Raw genomic sequence first — 14,665 nt, 5'->3', positions numbered from 1 at the left:
TCAGGATCTGACCGCTAGTTGCGTTAAATATTTGGGGACTGTTGGGCGGGTGACACCTCAAACTTCGCAAGCATAATGCGCTGTCACAGAGACAGCAATCAAGTCCTTGCTATCCACCACTGGAACGGCGCTCAATACCGGGTCACGAGTTCTATTCGTGCTGGGTGTTTTAATCCCTCAGTTACCTGCCATCCGAAGCGGCCGTGACCGGCGCAGTGGAACCGGTCAGTTGATGACTGTATTGAACTGATGAAGGTTCGGACGGAGTCGCTCTTCTCACTAGCAAGCTTTTCAGGTGGATTGTTGAACCATATTGTACATTTCGTATGCCCGCTTTTAGTTGAATGTTTGGATCTATTGTTCGGCTTCCGAATGATCGTCGTCATTCTGACCGCAAGTGAGGGCACTGCAACAGTACCTTGTAGGAACGCTATCCCAAACAGTAGGTAGAGCCTGAATTGACATGCTTAAGAGAGTTGAAGTCATGTTCAAGATAAGCACCTCTTACTATAGAGTAGTACCTTTGTAATACTATTGAATACCCAGGTCCCCTACCCCCCAGGGGATACCTCGGCGGCCATCAGCGGACCTGCAAATGTGTAGCACTAGTCCGCAATGGGAATAGCCTTATCTGCACAACTTCTTATCGAAGAAAAGATTGAGTCTCGACTGAAGAGCTTCGCCATAACAACTCCGCAAAAATCTCTATCGCAGCAAACCTCGCAAACCACAACACGCCCTGTTTCAAACAAACATCTACAACCTCGCAAGATGGCACCCGAAAGATCCAAGGCCAAAGACCGCTCATCGGACAAAAAGCCTCACTCCGAAGCCAAAAAGCGCAAGGGATTCTCCGTCGGCCCTGCAAATCTCCCCGATGGGACTTATCGTCGCAAGAGTACGATCCCGATTCCAACCCCGATCTAATGTTAGATTATCTATGCACTAAACGTTCATGCTAACTCTGACTTGTCCGCAGCCCAAAAAATCAAAAACGATCTCATCCAAAAAGCAAAAGTCAAAAAGGCATACGCAAAGGTCAAAGCCGCTGAACTTGCTGCTCCGCAACCGAAACAGTTCTACCTGAAACGGGAAGAAGAAGAAGCTGCAGCCAGAGAAGGAGGGGAGGAACAAAGCAAGGATGAAGAACCCACGCCCGCAAGTCTAGAACTCCACCCAGACCGACAGGCTATGCTTGATACACGTGACGAGGCACCAGAGCGGGAAGACGGCCAGCCGGGTCGCAAGGGAAGGAAACAGAAGCGCGGGGCGTATGCAAAGGAATTGGAAATTGCGGAGAAGAAAAGACAGGCTGCTGAGAAGAGGAGGGAGCAGAGGGAGTTCAGGGCTAAGGACCGTGAGGCAATGACTAGGGCGAGAAAACCGGATCAGTTTGGGAAGAGGAGGTTGGGGAGGGAGAGTCAGGTTTTGCTGTCTCGGGTGCAGAGGATGGTTGGGGGTTCCTCGTAAGGCTGGCTAGGATGGCTAGATTGGACGGGAAGAGGAAAAGTGATTCATTGCGAGCATGATACCCGCTTGTTTTCTACGAGGTTATGCATTGTTTAGACTATATGGTGTTTCCCTACATCTTTTTTTTTTTTTTCTTTTTCCTTTTCGCATTGAAGGTTCATAATCGTCAATATTTTGTTTATGGATATATACTAAGACGCTGCTATGGAGAAGTGACCTTGGAACCACTTCTTTGCTTCCTAAAGCAGGCGAATTCGCCCTTCGTCTTCTCCCTCAGTCTCTTCAAAATGCCTCTCATCTCACCAAGCTCGGACTGGAGGCGAGCCCTAGCCTCGTGAGTGGTCCGTCGATCCAACTCGACATAGATCTGGCTCTGCACAGCAGAAGCTTCATCGGAAGAGTACTGCGACATTGTTTGAGCGATGAACTCGGTGTCGAGAGTAGCTTGAATCAAAGCGTTCAAGGAATATGTAGGGCGTAAGTTGAAGGCGTTCATGAGAGCAGTGGATACTTGAATGAGGAGGTGTGATAGAACGATGGACAGCAGCGGCGAATGTCCAGATGAGGCCGATCGGCTCACAGTACTGGATGCTGTCGATGGAATGGTTGTCGAGATCTCTGTATGGACAAGCACCAGCGTAAGCATAGCGTTGTACACATATGGCCGTACTTGTTCAGGCCGAGAGGTCGAAGGCTCCCATGTTGGAGCTGTGACGCCTTCCTTGATGATGTTCTTCAAGCTGGCGATTGTCGGATCCGTGTAGGACTGGAATAGTCGCTTGTCAACCTGATCAAGTACCTGTCGGATGATCTTGGCTTCATCGGTCATTGTGACAGAGAACGCAGTCTCAAAGTTGGCGATCAATTGCGGTACAAAGTCCGTTTGGAGGGCCTTAATGTTGGAGAGCGTGAGGAGGATCCGGACGTTCTACATGCACGTTAGAGAGTATTAGGGATAAGAGGCTGGAATGCTTACCTTGTTCTGAGCGTCGACAGCATCTGCAGCAAGAAGAGATGACGACGGTTCGTTCTTGTTCTGTGCTGTCGCGGGCTCGGACACAGACCATTCATCACGTTCCTCGTGAGTTGTCGGGTGCTCCGCAGTTTCGACGAGTCCGCCGAGCGCCTTCTCTATACTCGAGATGAACTCGCGACGAACCATTTGAAGTAGTTTTGCGGGTGGCTGTGAGACAACAGCTTGTGCACCTGGTTTCGCCATGGCTTCGGACATGTAAAGAACCTTTTGCAGTCCGCTGACGATGGCATTCTCAAAATTGACAAAGAGAGAGGGCATCTTGGTAAAATCTCTCCGCTTGGGATCGCGTGTCCAATCTTCCAACAACCTGCAAATTTCCGCATCCTTTTCCCACGCAGTACAGGCAATGCGCACAGCGCGTTCTCGAATAGCACTCACAAGCGCTCTGAGTGAATCGCGGGTGCTGCTGCTGCTTGTGACCGGCTCGAGAGCCGCCATCTCTCCGGCTGCCGCGCCGATGATCACAAGGAACTGACCAAGGTAGTGGACTCCACTTAGAGAGTTGGAAAATGGCGGCCAGAACGCGTAACCTTCCCATAATTCACCGCGCTTTGGCGTAGGAAACGGCATATTCTTTGGGTCAAGCTTGAAACGGGACTCGGTAGGAGTGACACCCAAACCAATCGGGCTACTGGGGCTTGGTGGTGATATCGGTGAGGAGAGAAGAGAGACATCTTCCACTGGTGGCTCGGCGAAAAGTGATAGAACGCCCTCTCGAGTTAGATTGACTAGCTCAATGAGACCTTTCTGTAGATCTCTAACATCGCTAGCGGCGAATTTGTGGTGTTTTCGGCTTTCTCCTTCAAACCCTGTTGGTAGTAGCTTCTGTTTGGATCCCTCGAGGAAAGACTGCGCAACATCCCAGAAATCCAGAACCTCCCCGAGAATACCTCCTTGAGATGATAGTAACCGATTGAGGTACGTATGGACACATTCCCAGAGCTCAATCACCTGGTCAGTGTCCGGCAACGGTTGTGGACCGGTTGAGCTATCCTGGGGTATTCGTTGCAGATACGAGGCAACCTCTTGAGGGGTGGGCTCTGCTCCACTAGCAAGCCGACGCCTCAGGATCTCAATCTCAACTTTGCCTCGGTCGCAGAACGCTTTGATCTTAGCCCGCAAGTAATCGTAGCGGCTGAGAAGCCAAACCCAGATAGGATTGTCGGTAACGCCTAGCTCCAACAGAGCGCCGATCAGTTCCATATACTCCTCGATAGGACCAGACGTTGTGATCCTCGTTGACGTGCTCGGTGCCTCGCTCAATCGCCTCCAAAGATCGCGCTTGAACGCTTGAATCTGTTGGTCGACATCAATCCACATCCTGCCCAGCGCCAGGATGATGTGGGTTTCTTCATCGGTCAGAGACCGGCTCTCTTCTACCGCGATGTTGGCAATCTTCTGGGCATCTTGCGTAAGAGCTCTTGCCGTCCGGTACTGTTCGAAAACCGAGTCATAGTCCCTCTGCTTGATGGACTTCGAGAGCTGCCCGCCAATCTCGTAGACCTCTCGGTGTCTCTCCATGCTCTCAACCACTGACTTGAGCATCTGTTCTCTTTCGCGCCCGCTTAAAGCTGGGCCCCAAACTTCCTCAGCCTTGACAGATGCTTCCGTCAAAGGAACCCGGATACCTTTCACACCGTAGTCGCTCTCCTTCAGAAGCGCGTTCTTCTTGTACTCGGTGTCCGCCATGAGCGACGCAGGTGGTTTTGCTCCGGAGATGTTCCGTAGATGACTTGCTGACCTACGGTGTAAGGCCAAGTCTGGTTGCTCCCTTCCTTGATGTCGCATTTCCGTGTATACGCTGTCAATCGTTGCCTTGGCCCGGACAAATCTCTCAAAGTTTGCTTCGACAAGGACTTTCAGTGACGCGGACTTCTGGTCGATCGATTGCGAAAGAACATTAAGACCATCGAGGAGCGTTCGTATCGATGCATCGGAATGGACCTGGGAAAGGAAGAGGGCGGGGGAGAATCCGGTGGAGGAGAGGAGAAAGCGGTTTCGCACGCGGCTGTCCTCAGCAACGGGAAGACCCCGTTTCTTTAGAGCATTGAGGACACTGTTTGTAGAGCCTAGAGGATCAGGCTCATCAACCTTGACAAGGTTCTCCCGGCCATTGTTGCCCTTCAGCGATCCAAGATGCGGACCCCTCCGACTGTTGCTTCGATCGAGGACGTGGTAGCTGGACTTCGAGCCGCGGCGCTGAAGAGCGATCTCCTCCTCGTCATCTTCGTCGTCCAATTCCGCAGGCCATTCTTCTGGATATGCTGACGGTAAGTTATAGAAGTGCGCGACGTCGGCGTCCGCCATTCTGGCGAGCGTAGGCCTGAGCTCCACCAAGGGGACCGGAAGGGAGTGTCGACTAGCAACGGCGGAGGCGCATGCAGGTAACGCACGAGGGATCAAAAAGTGACGAGTGTGGGGAAGTTAGTCAAAAGCAGAATACACTCCAACCCAGTCAGGAAAGCAAGCAAAGCAAGAGCAAGCTGGCGCGTTGAGCTCGGGGGGAACTTATCTGATGGCACCCAAGACTCCAAGTGGACCAGCGACGTGCCATTCTCCATCCCGGTCGGATCGGCTGCAGCGGTACCGATTCAAAGCGAAACTTCACTCTACTCTAACTCTCTTCCTCTTCCGCACAAGGTTCACCCGCCGCCTTCCTCTCCCCTTCTCACTCTCCTCTCCTCTCATCTTCCTCTTTGTCCTTTGCCTGTCGCTAGCTCCAGATACCCTCACAATGTTCGCTGCCAGGAACTTCGCTACCCCCGCCCGCCAATGCCTGCGGACACGCGTGGCCCCGAGCCTCGCCGCTCCTCGTCTGCAGGTAACGCAGCGCCTGGTCCTCGCTATGAGGTCAGACTCGACAATTCGCTAACTGCTATTCAGTTCCGTTCCTACTCTGCTGCTGCCGACGAGCGCGTTGCCAAGTTCAAGGGTCAAAAGGGTTCTGATGTATGTTGTTTGCTTTTTTCGCTCTTTGCACCTTTCTTCCGAAAACCGGCAGTTCTCCATCGACGCCGCAACGACGCAATTCGGAGTGAAGATACCTTTTGGAATTATTACTAACGGGATCAACTCCGTTTATAGGGCAAGTACATGGTTACTTTGATCGAGGGTGATGGTATTGGTCCTGAGATCTCTCAATCCGTCAAGGACATCTTCTCCGCCGCAAACGTAACGCTTCCGCCGCTATCAAAGCCGCCATATCTTTTGTACTAAAGTTTCTCGCAGGCCCCGATCAAGTGGGAGTCCGTCGATGTCACCCCCATCCTCAAGGATGGCAAGACCGCCATTCCCGATGCTGCCATTGAGAGTGTCCGCAGGAACTACGTCGCGCTCAAGGGTCCCCTCGCCGTATGTCAAGCCCACGTCCATCGCAGAGCGCATTGCTAAAAAACAGTCTTAGACTCCCGTCGGCAAGGGTCACGTCTCCCTCAACCTTACCCTTCGTCGTACTTTCAACCTCTTCGCCAACCTGCGTCCTTGCCGCTCGGTCGCTGGTTACGAGACCCCCTACGACAACGTTGACACCGTCCTGATCCGTGAGAACACCGAGGGTGAATACTCTGGCATTGAGCACGTTGTCGTCGACGGTGTTGTCCAGTCCATCAAGCTTATCACTCGCGAGGCCTCCGAGCGTGTCCTGCGCTTCGCCTTCCAGTATGCGCGCTCCATCAACAAGAAGAAGGTCCGTGTCGTGCACAAGGCCACCATCATGAAGATGTCCGACGGTCTTTTCCTGAACACTGCCCGCGAGGTCGCCAAGGACTTCCCCGACGTTGAGTTCGACGCTGAGCTGCTGGACAACTCTTGCTTGAAGATTACAACCGACCCCACTCCTTACAACGACAAGGTTCTTGTCATGCCCAACCTGTACGGTGACATTCTCTCCGACATGTGCGCCGGTCTCATCGGTGGTCTCGGTCTGACCCCCTCCGGTAACATTGGTGACGAGTGCTCGATCTTCGAGGCCGTCCACGGTTCCGCCCCCGACATTGCTGGCAAGGGTCTCGCCAACCCCACTGCTCTGCTCCTCTCTTCCATCATGATGCTGCAGCACATGGGTCTCACTGAGCACGCCTCTCGCATCCAGAAGGCCATCTTCGACACTCTCGCTGAGGGCAAGGTTCGTTGACTTTTAATCTGTCTTATTGATGCCAATGGCTAACGTATTTTCAATAGGCTCTCACTGGTGACTTGGGTGGTAAGGCTAAGACCCACGAGTACGCTGATGCCATCATCAAGCGTCTGTAAGGGATCAGTTCACTCCCTGTACTATATCCCTCTGTTTCTTTTTAGCCCATGAATGAATTAGAATAAATGCCGTGATCTACCATATGTATTGAAATGTATCTAGATTCCAATGGTTTACCGAAGCAGCTTTTTCTCTTTGCCTGTCAGCCCAAAGAAAAGGGCATGGATTACATTGTTGATTTGATATCCGTACATTGCTGGTCAATATAACTAGCTTAAACCCGCACAAACGCCGCCCATTTCCGAGGTATCAATACAAGCGCTAATCCACAAGGTATCAGCCGCGAAGCAACTCAATTCCCGCGCCGTCGACCCCTTCTCGAAGCTCCGCCTCCTCTCCCTCCTCTCCCTCGCTTTGATTGGGACGTCCGGCCTCTGGCTCGTGTGCTTCGGCCTGTTGGTGAGCTGCCTTCTCCCTCTCCATCTTCATCGTCGCTTTCCTCTTTGGTGTCCTCACTTTCCTCTTCTTCGCTTTCATCTTGTTCTTCATCGGAGTCTTGATCTTCCTCTTCTGACTCAGAGATTTGCTGCTGGGATTCGACCTCTACCTGGAGACGTGAAGAACGTGTGCCTCGACCGCGACCGCCACGACCTGACTTCCGGCCTCGTGAGGGAGCTGGTGATGAGCGGGGTTCTAAATAGACTGTTAGTTAGCAACGAGTATCACCAAACTGTATTGTGTAGACGAACCGTCTGTATCAGCAACGGTGCTCCCCCTCCGTGACTCCGCCTGCCCACTAGGAGCCGGCGACTGCGACCCCTCCATGGCCAATCGTCTCTCAAACATCATATCGCCATATTCATCCTCAGGGAGTTCGAATGGGCAGTACACCTCTTTTCCGCCAGCGTCGTCCGAGGCATCTGTAATGAGCGAATCTTCCTGTTATCTGAGTAAGCGGGGTGAACTGTACCCCATCGCCGTATCCACGTACCCTCTCATCAAGCGCCGGTAGGTTATACAGGGTCCCTAGTTTCTTCCATATCCCCGGTATCCGCGTGTGTTCGGCATGTGAAGGCGCATAGCCCTGTGTCTTCATGAATTCGGAGATTGCAACCATGCGGAAGTGCTTGTGCATGCCTAGTTGACAACATTATTAGCGGGCAATCACCTACACGCAGAGAAGCGCTACCCGCGACTAGACAAACGAACCGACAGGCTTCCATTTGATGATTCCCTTCAGCAACGCCGTCTCCTGCTCATCTGTCCACGGATCCGTCACTAGGTCATAGCTGGGGGGTCCGGCGGGGGCATCGGCCGGTGTGATTGTAGGAGACTTCGCATCCTCCGATTGAGCATTGAGCTTCGGCTTCTTTCTTGGAGGCATTGATAATTATCCGGATAGCTGTTTCGACGTAAACTGCTCTGGTAGCTGTCTCGGTTTCCCGAGAAGCTGCGGCGGCACAACCAACACCAGCGGCGGAAGTGCGACCGCCCAGGCTTTCTGCCGCGTGACTTCGCGATCCCCACGCGTCGTGATTGCTTGTTGCTGCTGCGACTGCGGATGATTTGTTTGTTATGTCCCTATATGATGGAATTTTGCGATGATGGATCTCGAAGATGACAACTCGGATCCATTCTCGAGCCAGGGACTATGGCGGCTTTCCAAGTTTACTATCGACTCATTGCAGCCGCTTGAGGCCTTGCCTTGGAATGAGGAGCTCCCCGGTACGTAGTGGTACCTCTCGGATGTCTTAAGCTTAACTCGCTTACTATTTCCCCAGACCTGCCGAAGGGTTTTTTCTGGAGCCCATTTGAATTATTTCCGAAAGATGTCACGAAATTTCACGAATTAGATATCTTCGGAACCGACCTTTTTGAGCCCAGCGTCTTCGGGGATTCATTGATAACGGATACGTCTAGTGAAGCGCAACATGACATTGGGACCGGCGCACAGCATATCGACGATGAGGCGGACGACACTGACCTATGGAAGCTCGAGGACCTCGATACAGACATCCCTTCGAACAACGCCCCGAGGTCATGGGAGAAATACCACGATCGCCAATTCAAAGAACCTCCTTCGGCACACTTCAGCGAGTCTGGCGCAAAGGGCTTTGACGCTGCCATTGCGCGTCTAAGCAAGAGTGGTCCGACCCGGAAGGCAAAACATGTTGCGCGAAACGATGTGTTCTTTCAATCACTGTTCCGGCTCGGACTCGGATGGAGTTCTGTGCTCTTTCGATACAACGAACAGCAACAGAAGTTTGAGAGGGTTGTGAAGGATATCCGCATATCTGGGGTGAGTACCCTTTCTCTCAGCAGAGTCACGGATGAGGTATTGCAATGCGGAAACAATATGCAACGAGTCCGACGCTTTATACAGAGGGTACCTGGACAGGCGGCTGAGCCGTCTGCGCTGTCGGCGTTTTCTACTGCTGCATCGGTGATTATTTACACTATGGAAAAACAACTGCTCGATCGCTCGAGACAGATCAGTTCCGTTCTTCAAATTAGGGCTTTGTTCCAACAATGTGGTGAACTGGTAGGAGCTCTCGCAAACATCATGGACGCCGTGGAGAAGGTGGAGTCAGAAGCTCGGGTAATCTCATCAGTGTTCAAAGCTGCGGCATACTATTCTCAGATATACGGTCATATGGAGAACCTATTCCGGGAGATTATGTTCCTGGTTGTAGGGCCGTGGTTGGCTCACATTGAATCCTGGATTGGCTTTAGTCCGGAGACGTCGGCATCGATGGAGCTTTTGGCAACCGGTAGGAGCTTTGTGCTCTGCGAGAAATATGAAGACAAAGGAAAGCTGCAGAATCAGGAGAGACTCGAATATAGCTACGTCCCTGAACAGATGCCGTCTTTCGTTCCGCCCGACCAGGCACATTTGATCTACGAGAGTGGACGGAGCTTACGACTACTCAAACGGTCTCACCCGCATCATCCTCTCGTAAACGATCAAGCACGCATTGATCCCCCCAGCCTTGGATGCGCTGGAACCTGGGCTGAGCTGGAGAGGATTCAGGCTAAAGCTCATGACTACGAAACGAGACTCCGAGCGGAGGTTCTCAAGTACAACCGCGACGGATATGCGGAAGAAGAGATAAATGCAGAACAGTCTGATTCCACCGAAATCAAAGAATCCCCCGATGCCTTTGATCTATTCGATATTGATAACCCTGAAAACGTGACCGGCTTGCTTGCAAATGAATCTTCTCTGGAAAAGCAGAACCTTGGCCAGCTGCTGGCTGCAGACGAGAAACAATCCACTGGGTTAGAGACAAACTTTGCTCCCGAAGTAACTTCTTCACTCTACCTTTCTCTTGCACCTCTCCTCTCATCCCAAGCGCTTTTGATCGATTTCTCCTGTCTCCACCTTCTCTTCAAAGAGCACAAGCTTCGAGACCATCTAGCCCTCCAATGGCGCTTCCAACTCCTCGGCGACGGGTACTTCGCAACTCGTCTCTCCCACTCCCTCTTCAACCCTGAGATGGAAAGCGGCGAACGTAAAACAGGAATCGTACGAAGCGGCGTCCACACCGGTCTCCGCCTAGGAAGCCGAGATACCTGGCCCCCTGCAAGCTCCGAACTACGCCTGGTCCTAATGGGCATCCTGAACGAATGCTACAGCGGCGAATACGCTGACGGCACTGGAAACCCCGAATTCGAAAAGGAAAAGGAACTTCCAGGTGGATTGAGCTTCTCCATCCGCGAACTAACAGAGACCGAAATCGCCAAGTGCAAGAACCCCAACGCCATTGAAGCCCTCGACTTCCTTCGCCTGCAGTATAAACCATCCACCATCCTAGAAGCAATCATCACCCCACGCTCTTTAAGAAAATACGATACCATCTTCAAACAACTTCTCCGCCTCCTCCGAATGATCTCAGTCGTCAAAGCCCTAATCCGGGACTCAACATCCCGAACATCCCTCTCAGGCGACACGCGCAACACACACCAGAAATTCCGAATAGACTGCCACCACTTCGTCCAATCACTAGCAGACTACTCCTTCCAACTCGGCATAAATTCCACATGGCAGGGCTTCCAAGACACCCTTTCCAAAATCGAAACGTGCCTTGAAAAAGGCGATATCGACGGGACAATCGAGGCCGCGCATTCTATTCCACGACTACGCGCCTACCACGAGGATACACTCGACAATATGATCTACGCGCTGTTCCTGAGTAAACGGCATGCCGAAGTCGCGAAATTACTCGATGGGATCTTCGACACGATATTGAAGTTTGCGCCGTTGTCGAGGATGGATGGCGTGCAGGGGGTTAGGCATGAGAGTGAGGTTACGGTTCGAAGGCTTTATGCGGTGTTTAGGAACCAGACGGCGGCGTTTGTTAATTATCTAAGGGGGCTTGATGGGGCGAGGGCCGCGGCGCCATCCGCGAAGATGAGGAGGGGGCGGGTTGGGATGTTTGCGAAAGAGGGGGCTGCGAATGTGTTTGATCATTTGTTGGTTAGGTTGGATATGAAGAGGTATTACTAGGAGGATAATGGTCATGCTCCGAGATTGATGGTGGTAGTAGTAGCCCTGCATTGTATATTGTGCGTCTATCACGTGTACATGTCGCATATCATATCAAATCAAATCACACGTGTATCCAAAAACCAATTCCAAGCCATTCGCTGATACCCAAACCTATCCAACGCCAAAACCAAAATCCAAAACCCAATCGTATCTAGAAGTAATGCAAACACTCCTCATCCCACCCCAGTCCCAAAAGAATCTTCTTCGAAGCAGCTTCCATAGGACCCGGACCGCAAACCAAGACCATCGTCTGCTCATCCGGAGTCCCAGCATACTTCTTGATGAGGTCCTCATCGATCCGTCCTCTCCGTCCCATCCACGTATCAGACCCCTTCGTCAACGTATGTACGATCTCACACTTTCCGTTCTTGCTTAGGGCTTCGAACCCATTGAGTTCTTCCTTAAGCAGGACATCTTCTTCCAATCTATTTCCGTCGAGGAGCACACATTGCGTCGAGTCACTCTCGTCGTTCATGACGGCTCGAAGAACCTGATAGACAGGCGTTATACCAGTTCCACCGCAGATCATGATAAATTTCTTGACACTCCTGTCTTTCCCGCCGACAACCATGTTGCCGGAACCAAGATACTCAAATCGTCCTGTTGGCCCCTTGCACTCGATGACGGAGTTAAGCGGTAACTTGTCAAGGGCAGTCGTCATTTTCCCGCCTGGGGTATTGGGGCTATTGAAGTAAATCTTGATCAGAATGTCGACGGTGCCGAGTTGGGTTGTGTCGGAGATGGGCGTGTACGAGCGGATGATGTTCCCTGTTGCGCCTTTGCTTGTGTCGGGAGTCTTGAGCATGAGGTGTTGGCCTGTTGGGAGGCCGAGAGATTGAGTCGGGTGTTCGAGGGAGAGAGTGAAGACGCGCGTGTCCCATGATATGGTTGTTTTCTTGGTGAGTGTTGCCTTTGTCCAGGACTTGGGTGTGAGGAAGGTTTCTCGAGGTTCGGCGTTTTCGTTGGCTTCGTCTGTTGAGTCCTGAGCTAGGGCCTTAACGGCGGCAGCGTCCAGCGTTCCGATGTGGTAATCCGGCATCATCTTCTTTGCTGTCTCGCTGTGAATCTCCATGAATTCCTCCGTTGCATCTGTCCCTGCCGCAGAGATGATACTCTGTGCACCGCCAGGGTGGCCTTCTAAAAAGGCAGTACCATCGTAGACCTCGCCCTTGACAACGAACCATGGTTGTTCAGCTGTCGAGTTCTTCTTGAACTCGTCGAGTGTTATAACGCGCTTAACGCCCTCCTTCCGCATATCAATCTCAACAACCGGCTCAGGTTCAACAACCTCATCACTCTCCCCCGCAACCCGTTCTCCCCAATTTCCATTCATCAAATCACCACCTGCCTTCTTAGCTTTCTCCATCCACCCTCCCGGTCCCGTAGGATCAGTCGGGTGCTCGAAGAGTAATTCCTTCCCGCCATTTTCCTTGGTAATCGTTACCCTGAACCAGGGGTTGTTCATCATACCAAGGACCGACCAGTACATCTCCTTCGGCTGGAGAGCGAGTGCCTCATCCATTGCGCGCACGAGGAGGGCGTCGGAGTCAACGAGTTCAGGAATGGGGATTTCAAATGACCAGAAACACCAGCAGAAGCAGGTTTCGCGCTGGGACATGTCGACTGTTCCGCCGTAGAGACTGCCTTCGAAGTCGCGGTATTTGTCTTCGGCGTAGGTAATGTCCGCGAGGCGCCATGCTATACATCGAAAAATGTGTTAGTTATATTTCATTCTGGGGAAGGATAAGGGCGCTGAAAAGGTCGGCTTACATTTTCCCTTATCCAACGAGATCTCAACGCGGGTTATTCGGCGCCCACCACCGGCGTAGGCATAACCCTTGGCTGTATATGTTGGGCCTGCAGTTTCGAGATCAAGAACCTCTTTGTGCTGCGGGTAGGCCGCGGCAGAATTGACGTTCAAGTCGTAGATAGCGTAGCGCTCGTCGCGCCACCAGTGCGGTTCCTGGGAGGATTGGTCGGGCGTAACCATCGTTCTGCATTGAGATATTAGCAAAGACCCCACGTGCCCGAAAGGCTCAGAGTAACATACGGAAGAACTCTGTTATCATAAATATGATACCAATTATCACTCGGCGCATCGGTAACAATAAGCTTTTTCAACCACTTCACGCTCCGTCCGCCGATTTGACCTGGTACAACTGCTCGAAGGGGACGACCGTGATCAGGCCGCAGATCCTCGCCGTTCATCTTATGCGCGAGCATAATGCCTCTATTGTAGTCAAGCACCCAGTTGAGCTTTACCGATGTGCCGTAGTATCCGTTTGGCTGTTCAACCCCCCATCAGTATCAAGCTACCCATACCGGGTTAGGAAAAGCATACCAACTTATCAGCCCCTTCCATGCATACAAATTTCGCTCCCCTCTTTGGTTTCGCACTCCGAATGATATCCGCCATCATCGGCCCTGTAAACAGCGCCGTCGACAGACCCGCAGGGCCCCATGAGAAACCCTTTGATTTTCGTACAGTATTTTGTTCTTTTCGGCGATTGCCGGCGCAGACGAGCGTTATGGGGGCGGTAATCTGGTCGTAGTTCTGGAGGACTTGCTTGAATGTCAGAGTGATTGGGTTTTCGACGAGGCTAGTTTTACGTCAGTTGAGAACTTTAAGACCCTCGGAGATAACCACGGAGTAAAGGAGAGTGGCTAGCAGGAAGGAAGGAACGAACCCTTCAATGCTGATTTCCCAATTGGGAATATCTTCATCGCGGACTTGTGGTACCGGGCCGTGATTTCGAACATAGAATAGTTCCGGGGTTGTAAGAAAGCCCTCATTGAACAGTGGCGTCAATGGAGCTTCAACATTGAACGGGTGTACACCCGTCAATCTGATCAGACGTGGGTCTCTTGGGACATGACCGTCTGGTGTGCCCTGGTCTACCTTAAGGATCTCTGTTGGTGCTTTTGATGGTGGTGGGAGGGGGATATCTGGTGTTTCGATTTGTGGTTGCGGGATTTCGTGCTCTTGTACTTTGATATGGCTGGACTTGAGGGTTCGGGGTATTGAGGGGACGGTAGTCGTTTGGACTTGAGTGACTGTTGTAGACATCTTGGGCTAAGAATATGTGTATAGGTAGAATATAAAAAATGGTAGATGCAGGATAAGTATAGACAAGGTATAGATAGGAAGAGTTCGTCCCAAGTGCAGAAAGTGATATATCAAGGGTTCAAGAGATAGTCAACGACATTGGGGTACAGGAGCTTCACAGCATTAACGTGAGAAGAGCAGAGCATACATGAAACAGTTCTTAAGACTGAAGGGACTAGGGAGCAGTGTCATCATCAAATACAGGGGTATCCGGGATTTGCGGGATTTACTTTGTAAAGGCATTTCCTTGGCTGGAGCCTCGGAGAAAGACGAGAAATAATATGAATAATATTTCTAATTTTTACGACAACG

The 14,665-nt window shown here is 51.8% G+C and overlaps 6 protein-coding genes across 6 annotated transcripts; 3 read left to right on the top strand and 3 right to left on the bottom strand.

Annotated features, from left to right (window-relative positions):
- The first annotated feature begins 666 nt into the window (after window positions 1–666).
- BDV14DRAFT_162809 (uncharacterized protein) lies at window positions 667–1,589 on the top strand. The gene is made up of 2 exons (XM_073766932.1): window positions 667–898; window positions 980–1,589. Exons 1-2 carry the CDS (start codon window positions 772–774, stop codon window positions 1,468–1,470), a joined length of 618 nt encoding a protein of 205 aa, XP_073633210.1. The 5' UTR covers window positions 667–771; the 3' UTR covers window positions 1,471–1,589.
- Window positions 1,550–5,116, bottom strand: BDV14DRAFT_162808 (exocyst subunit SEC5). Its single transcript, XM_073766931.1, has 2 exons — window positions 2,447–5,116; window positions 1,550–2,398 (listed from the first exon to the last, which is right to left on the bottom strand). Exons 1-2 carry the CDS (start codon window positions 4,811–4,813, stop codon window positions 1,673–1,675), a joined length of 3,093 nt encoding a protein of 1,030 aa, XP_073633209.1. The 5' UTR covers window positions 4,814–5,116; the 3' UTR covers window positions 1,550–1,672.
- Window positions 5,117–5,240: 124 nt separating this feature from the next.
- BDV14DRAFT_194947 (isocitrate dehydrogenase (NAD(+)) IDH2) lies at window positions 5,241–6,757 on the top strand (the record flags this gene model as incomplete). Its single annotated transcript, XM_073772068.1, has 6 exons — window positions 5,241–5,327; window positions 5,390–5,455; window positions 5,591–5,677; window positions 5,735–5,857; window positions 5,910–6,629; window positions 6,686–6,757. The coding sequence occupies 6 exons, from the start codon at window positions 5,241–5,243 to the stop codon at window positions 6,755–6,757; spliced, it is 1,155 nt and encodes a 384-aa protein (XP_073633208.1).
- An 87-nt stretch (window positions 6,758–6,844) lies between these two features.
- On the bottom strand, window positions 6,845–8,136 carry BDV14DRAFT_40659 (uncharacterized protein). The gene is made up of 4 exons (XM_073776693.1): window positions 7,908–8,136; window positions 7,690–7,835; window positions 7,448–7,637; window positions 6,845–7,391 (listed from the first exon to the last, which is right to left on the bottom strand). Exons 1-4 carry the CDS (start codon window positions 8,080–8,082, stop codon window positions 7,051–7,053), a joined length of 852 nt encoding a protein of 283 aa, XP_073633207.1. The 5' UTR covers window positions 8,083–8,136; the 3' UTR covers window positions 6,845–7,050.
- A 166-nt stretch (window positions 8,137–8,302) lies between these two features.
- Window positions 8,303–11,205, top strand: BDV14DRAFT_194945 (tubulin gamma complex associated family protein; the record flags this gene model as incomplete). Its single annotated transcript, XM_073772067.1, has 2 exons — window positions 8,303–8,423; window positions 8,480–11,205. The coding sequence occupies 2 exons, from the start codon at window positions 8,303–8,305 to the stop codon at window positions 11,203–11,205; spliced, it is 2,847 nt and encodes a 948-aa protein (XP_073633206.1).
- Window positions 11,127–14,597, bottom strand: niaD (nitrate reductase NiaD). The gene is made up of 5 exons (XM_073766930.1): window positions 13,935–14,597; window positions 13,589–13,847; window positions 13,298–13,533; window positions 13,018–13,241; window positions 11,127–12,945 (listed from the first exon to the last, which is right to left on the bottom strand). The coding sequence occupies exons 1-5, from the start codon at window positions 14,312–14,314 to the stop codon at window positions 11,399–11,401; spliced, it is 2,646 nt and encodes an 881-aa protein (XP_073633205.1). The 5' UTR covers window positions 14,315–14,597; the 3' UTR covers window positions 11,127–11,398.
- Window positions 14,598–14,665: the final 68 nt, after the last annotated feature.

This window comes from Aspergillus stella-maris (assembly GCF_047715825.1).
Source record: "Aspergillus stella-maris strain CBS 113639 unplaced genomic scaffold BDV14scaffold_2, whole genome shotgun sequence".
NCBI classification, from domain to species: domain Eukaryota; kingdom Fungi; phylum Ascomycota; class Eurotiomycetes; order Eurotiales; family Aspergillaceae; genus Aspergillus; species Aspergillus stella-maris.
The sequence above is the reverse complement of the archived record's forward strand: the minus strand, read 5'-3'. Positions and strand labels throughout refer to the sequence as shown.

What these genes read in the sequence shown, in the direction of transcription:
- BDV14DRAFT_162809 (XM_073766932.1), top strand. Translation starts at nt 772, where the DNA reads ATGGCACCCGAAAGATCCAAGGCCAAAGACCGCTCATCGGACAAAAAG. An exon ending in TGGGACTTATCGTCGCAAGA is followed by an intron (nt 899 to 979) that starts GTACGATCCCGA and finishes ACTTGTCCGCAG; the next exon opens with CCCAAAAAATCAAAAACGAT.
- BDV14DRAFT_162808 (XM_073766931.1), bottom strand. Translation starts at nt 4,813, where the DNA reads ATGGCGGACGCCGACGTCGCGCACTTCTATAACTTACCGTCAGCATAT. An exon ending in CTGTCGACGCTCAGAACAAG is followed by an intron (nt 2,399 to 2,446) that starts GTAAGCATTCCA and finishes ACGTGCATGTAG; the next exon opens with AACGTCCGGATCCTCCTCAC.
- BDV14DRAFT_40659 (XM_073776693.1), bottom strand. Translation starts at nt 8,082, where the DNA reads ATGCCTCCAAGAAAGAAGCCGAAGCTCAATGCTCAATCGGAGGATGCG. An exon ending in CATCAAATGGAAGCCTGTCG is followed by an intron (nt 7,836 to 7,907) that starts GTTCGTTTGTCT and finishes GTTGTCAACTAG; the next exon opens with GCATGCACAAGCACTTCCGC. An exon ending in CACCGTTGCTGATACAGACG is followed by an intron (nt 7,392 to 7,447) that starts GTTCGTCTACAC and finishes CAGTCTATTTAG; the next exon opens with AACCCCGCTCATCACCAGCT.
- niaD (XM_073766930.1), bottom strand. Translation starts at nt 14,314, where the DNA reads ATGTCTACAACAGTCACTCAAGTCCAAACGACTACCGTCCCCTCAATA. An exon ending in TGGAAGGGGCTGATAAGTTG is followed by an intron (nt 13,534 to 13,588) that starts GTATGCTTTTCC and finishes GGGGTTGAACAG; the next exon opens with CCAAACGGATACTACGGCAC. An exon ending in TATGATAACAGAGTTCTTCC is followed by an intron (nt 13,242 to 13,297) that starts GTATGTTACTCT and finishes ATCTCAATGCAG; the next exon opens with AACGATGGTTACGCCCGACC.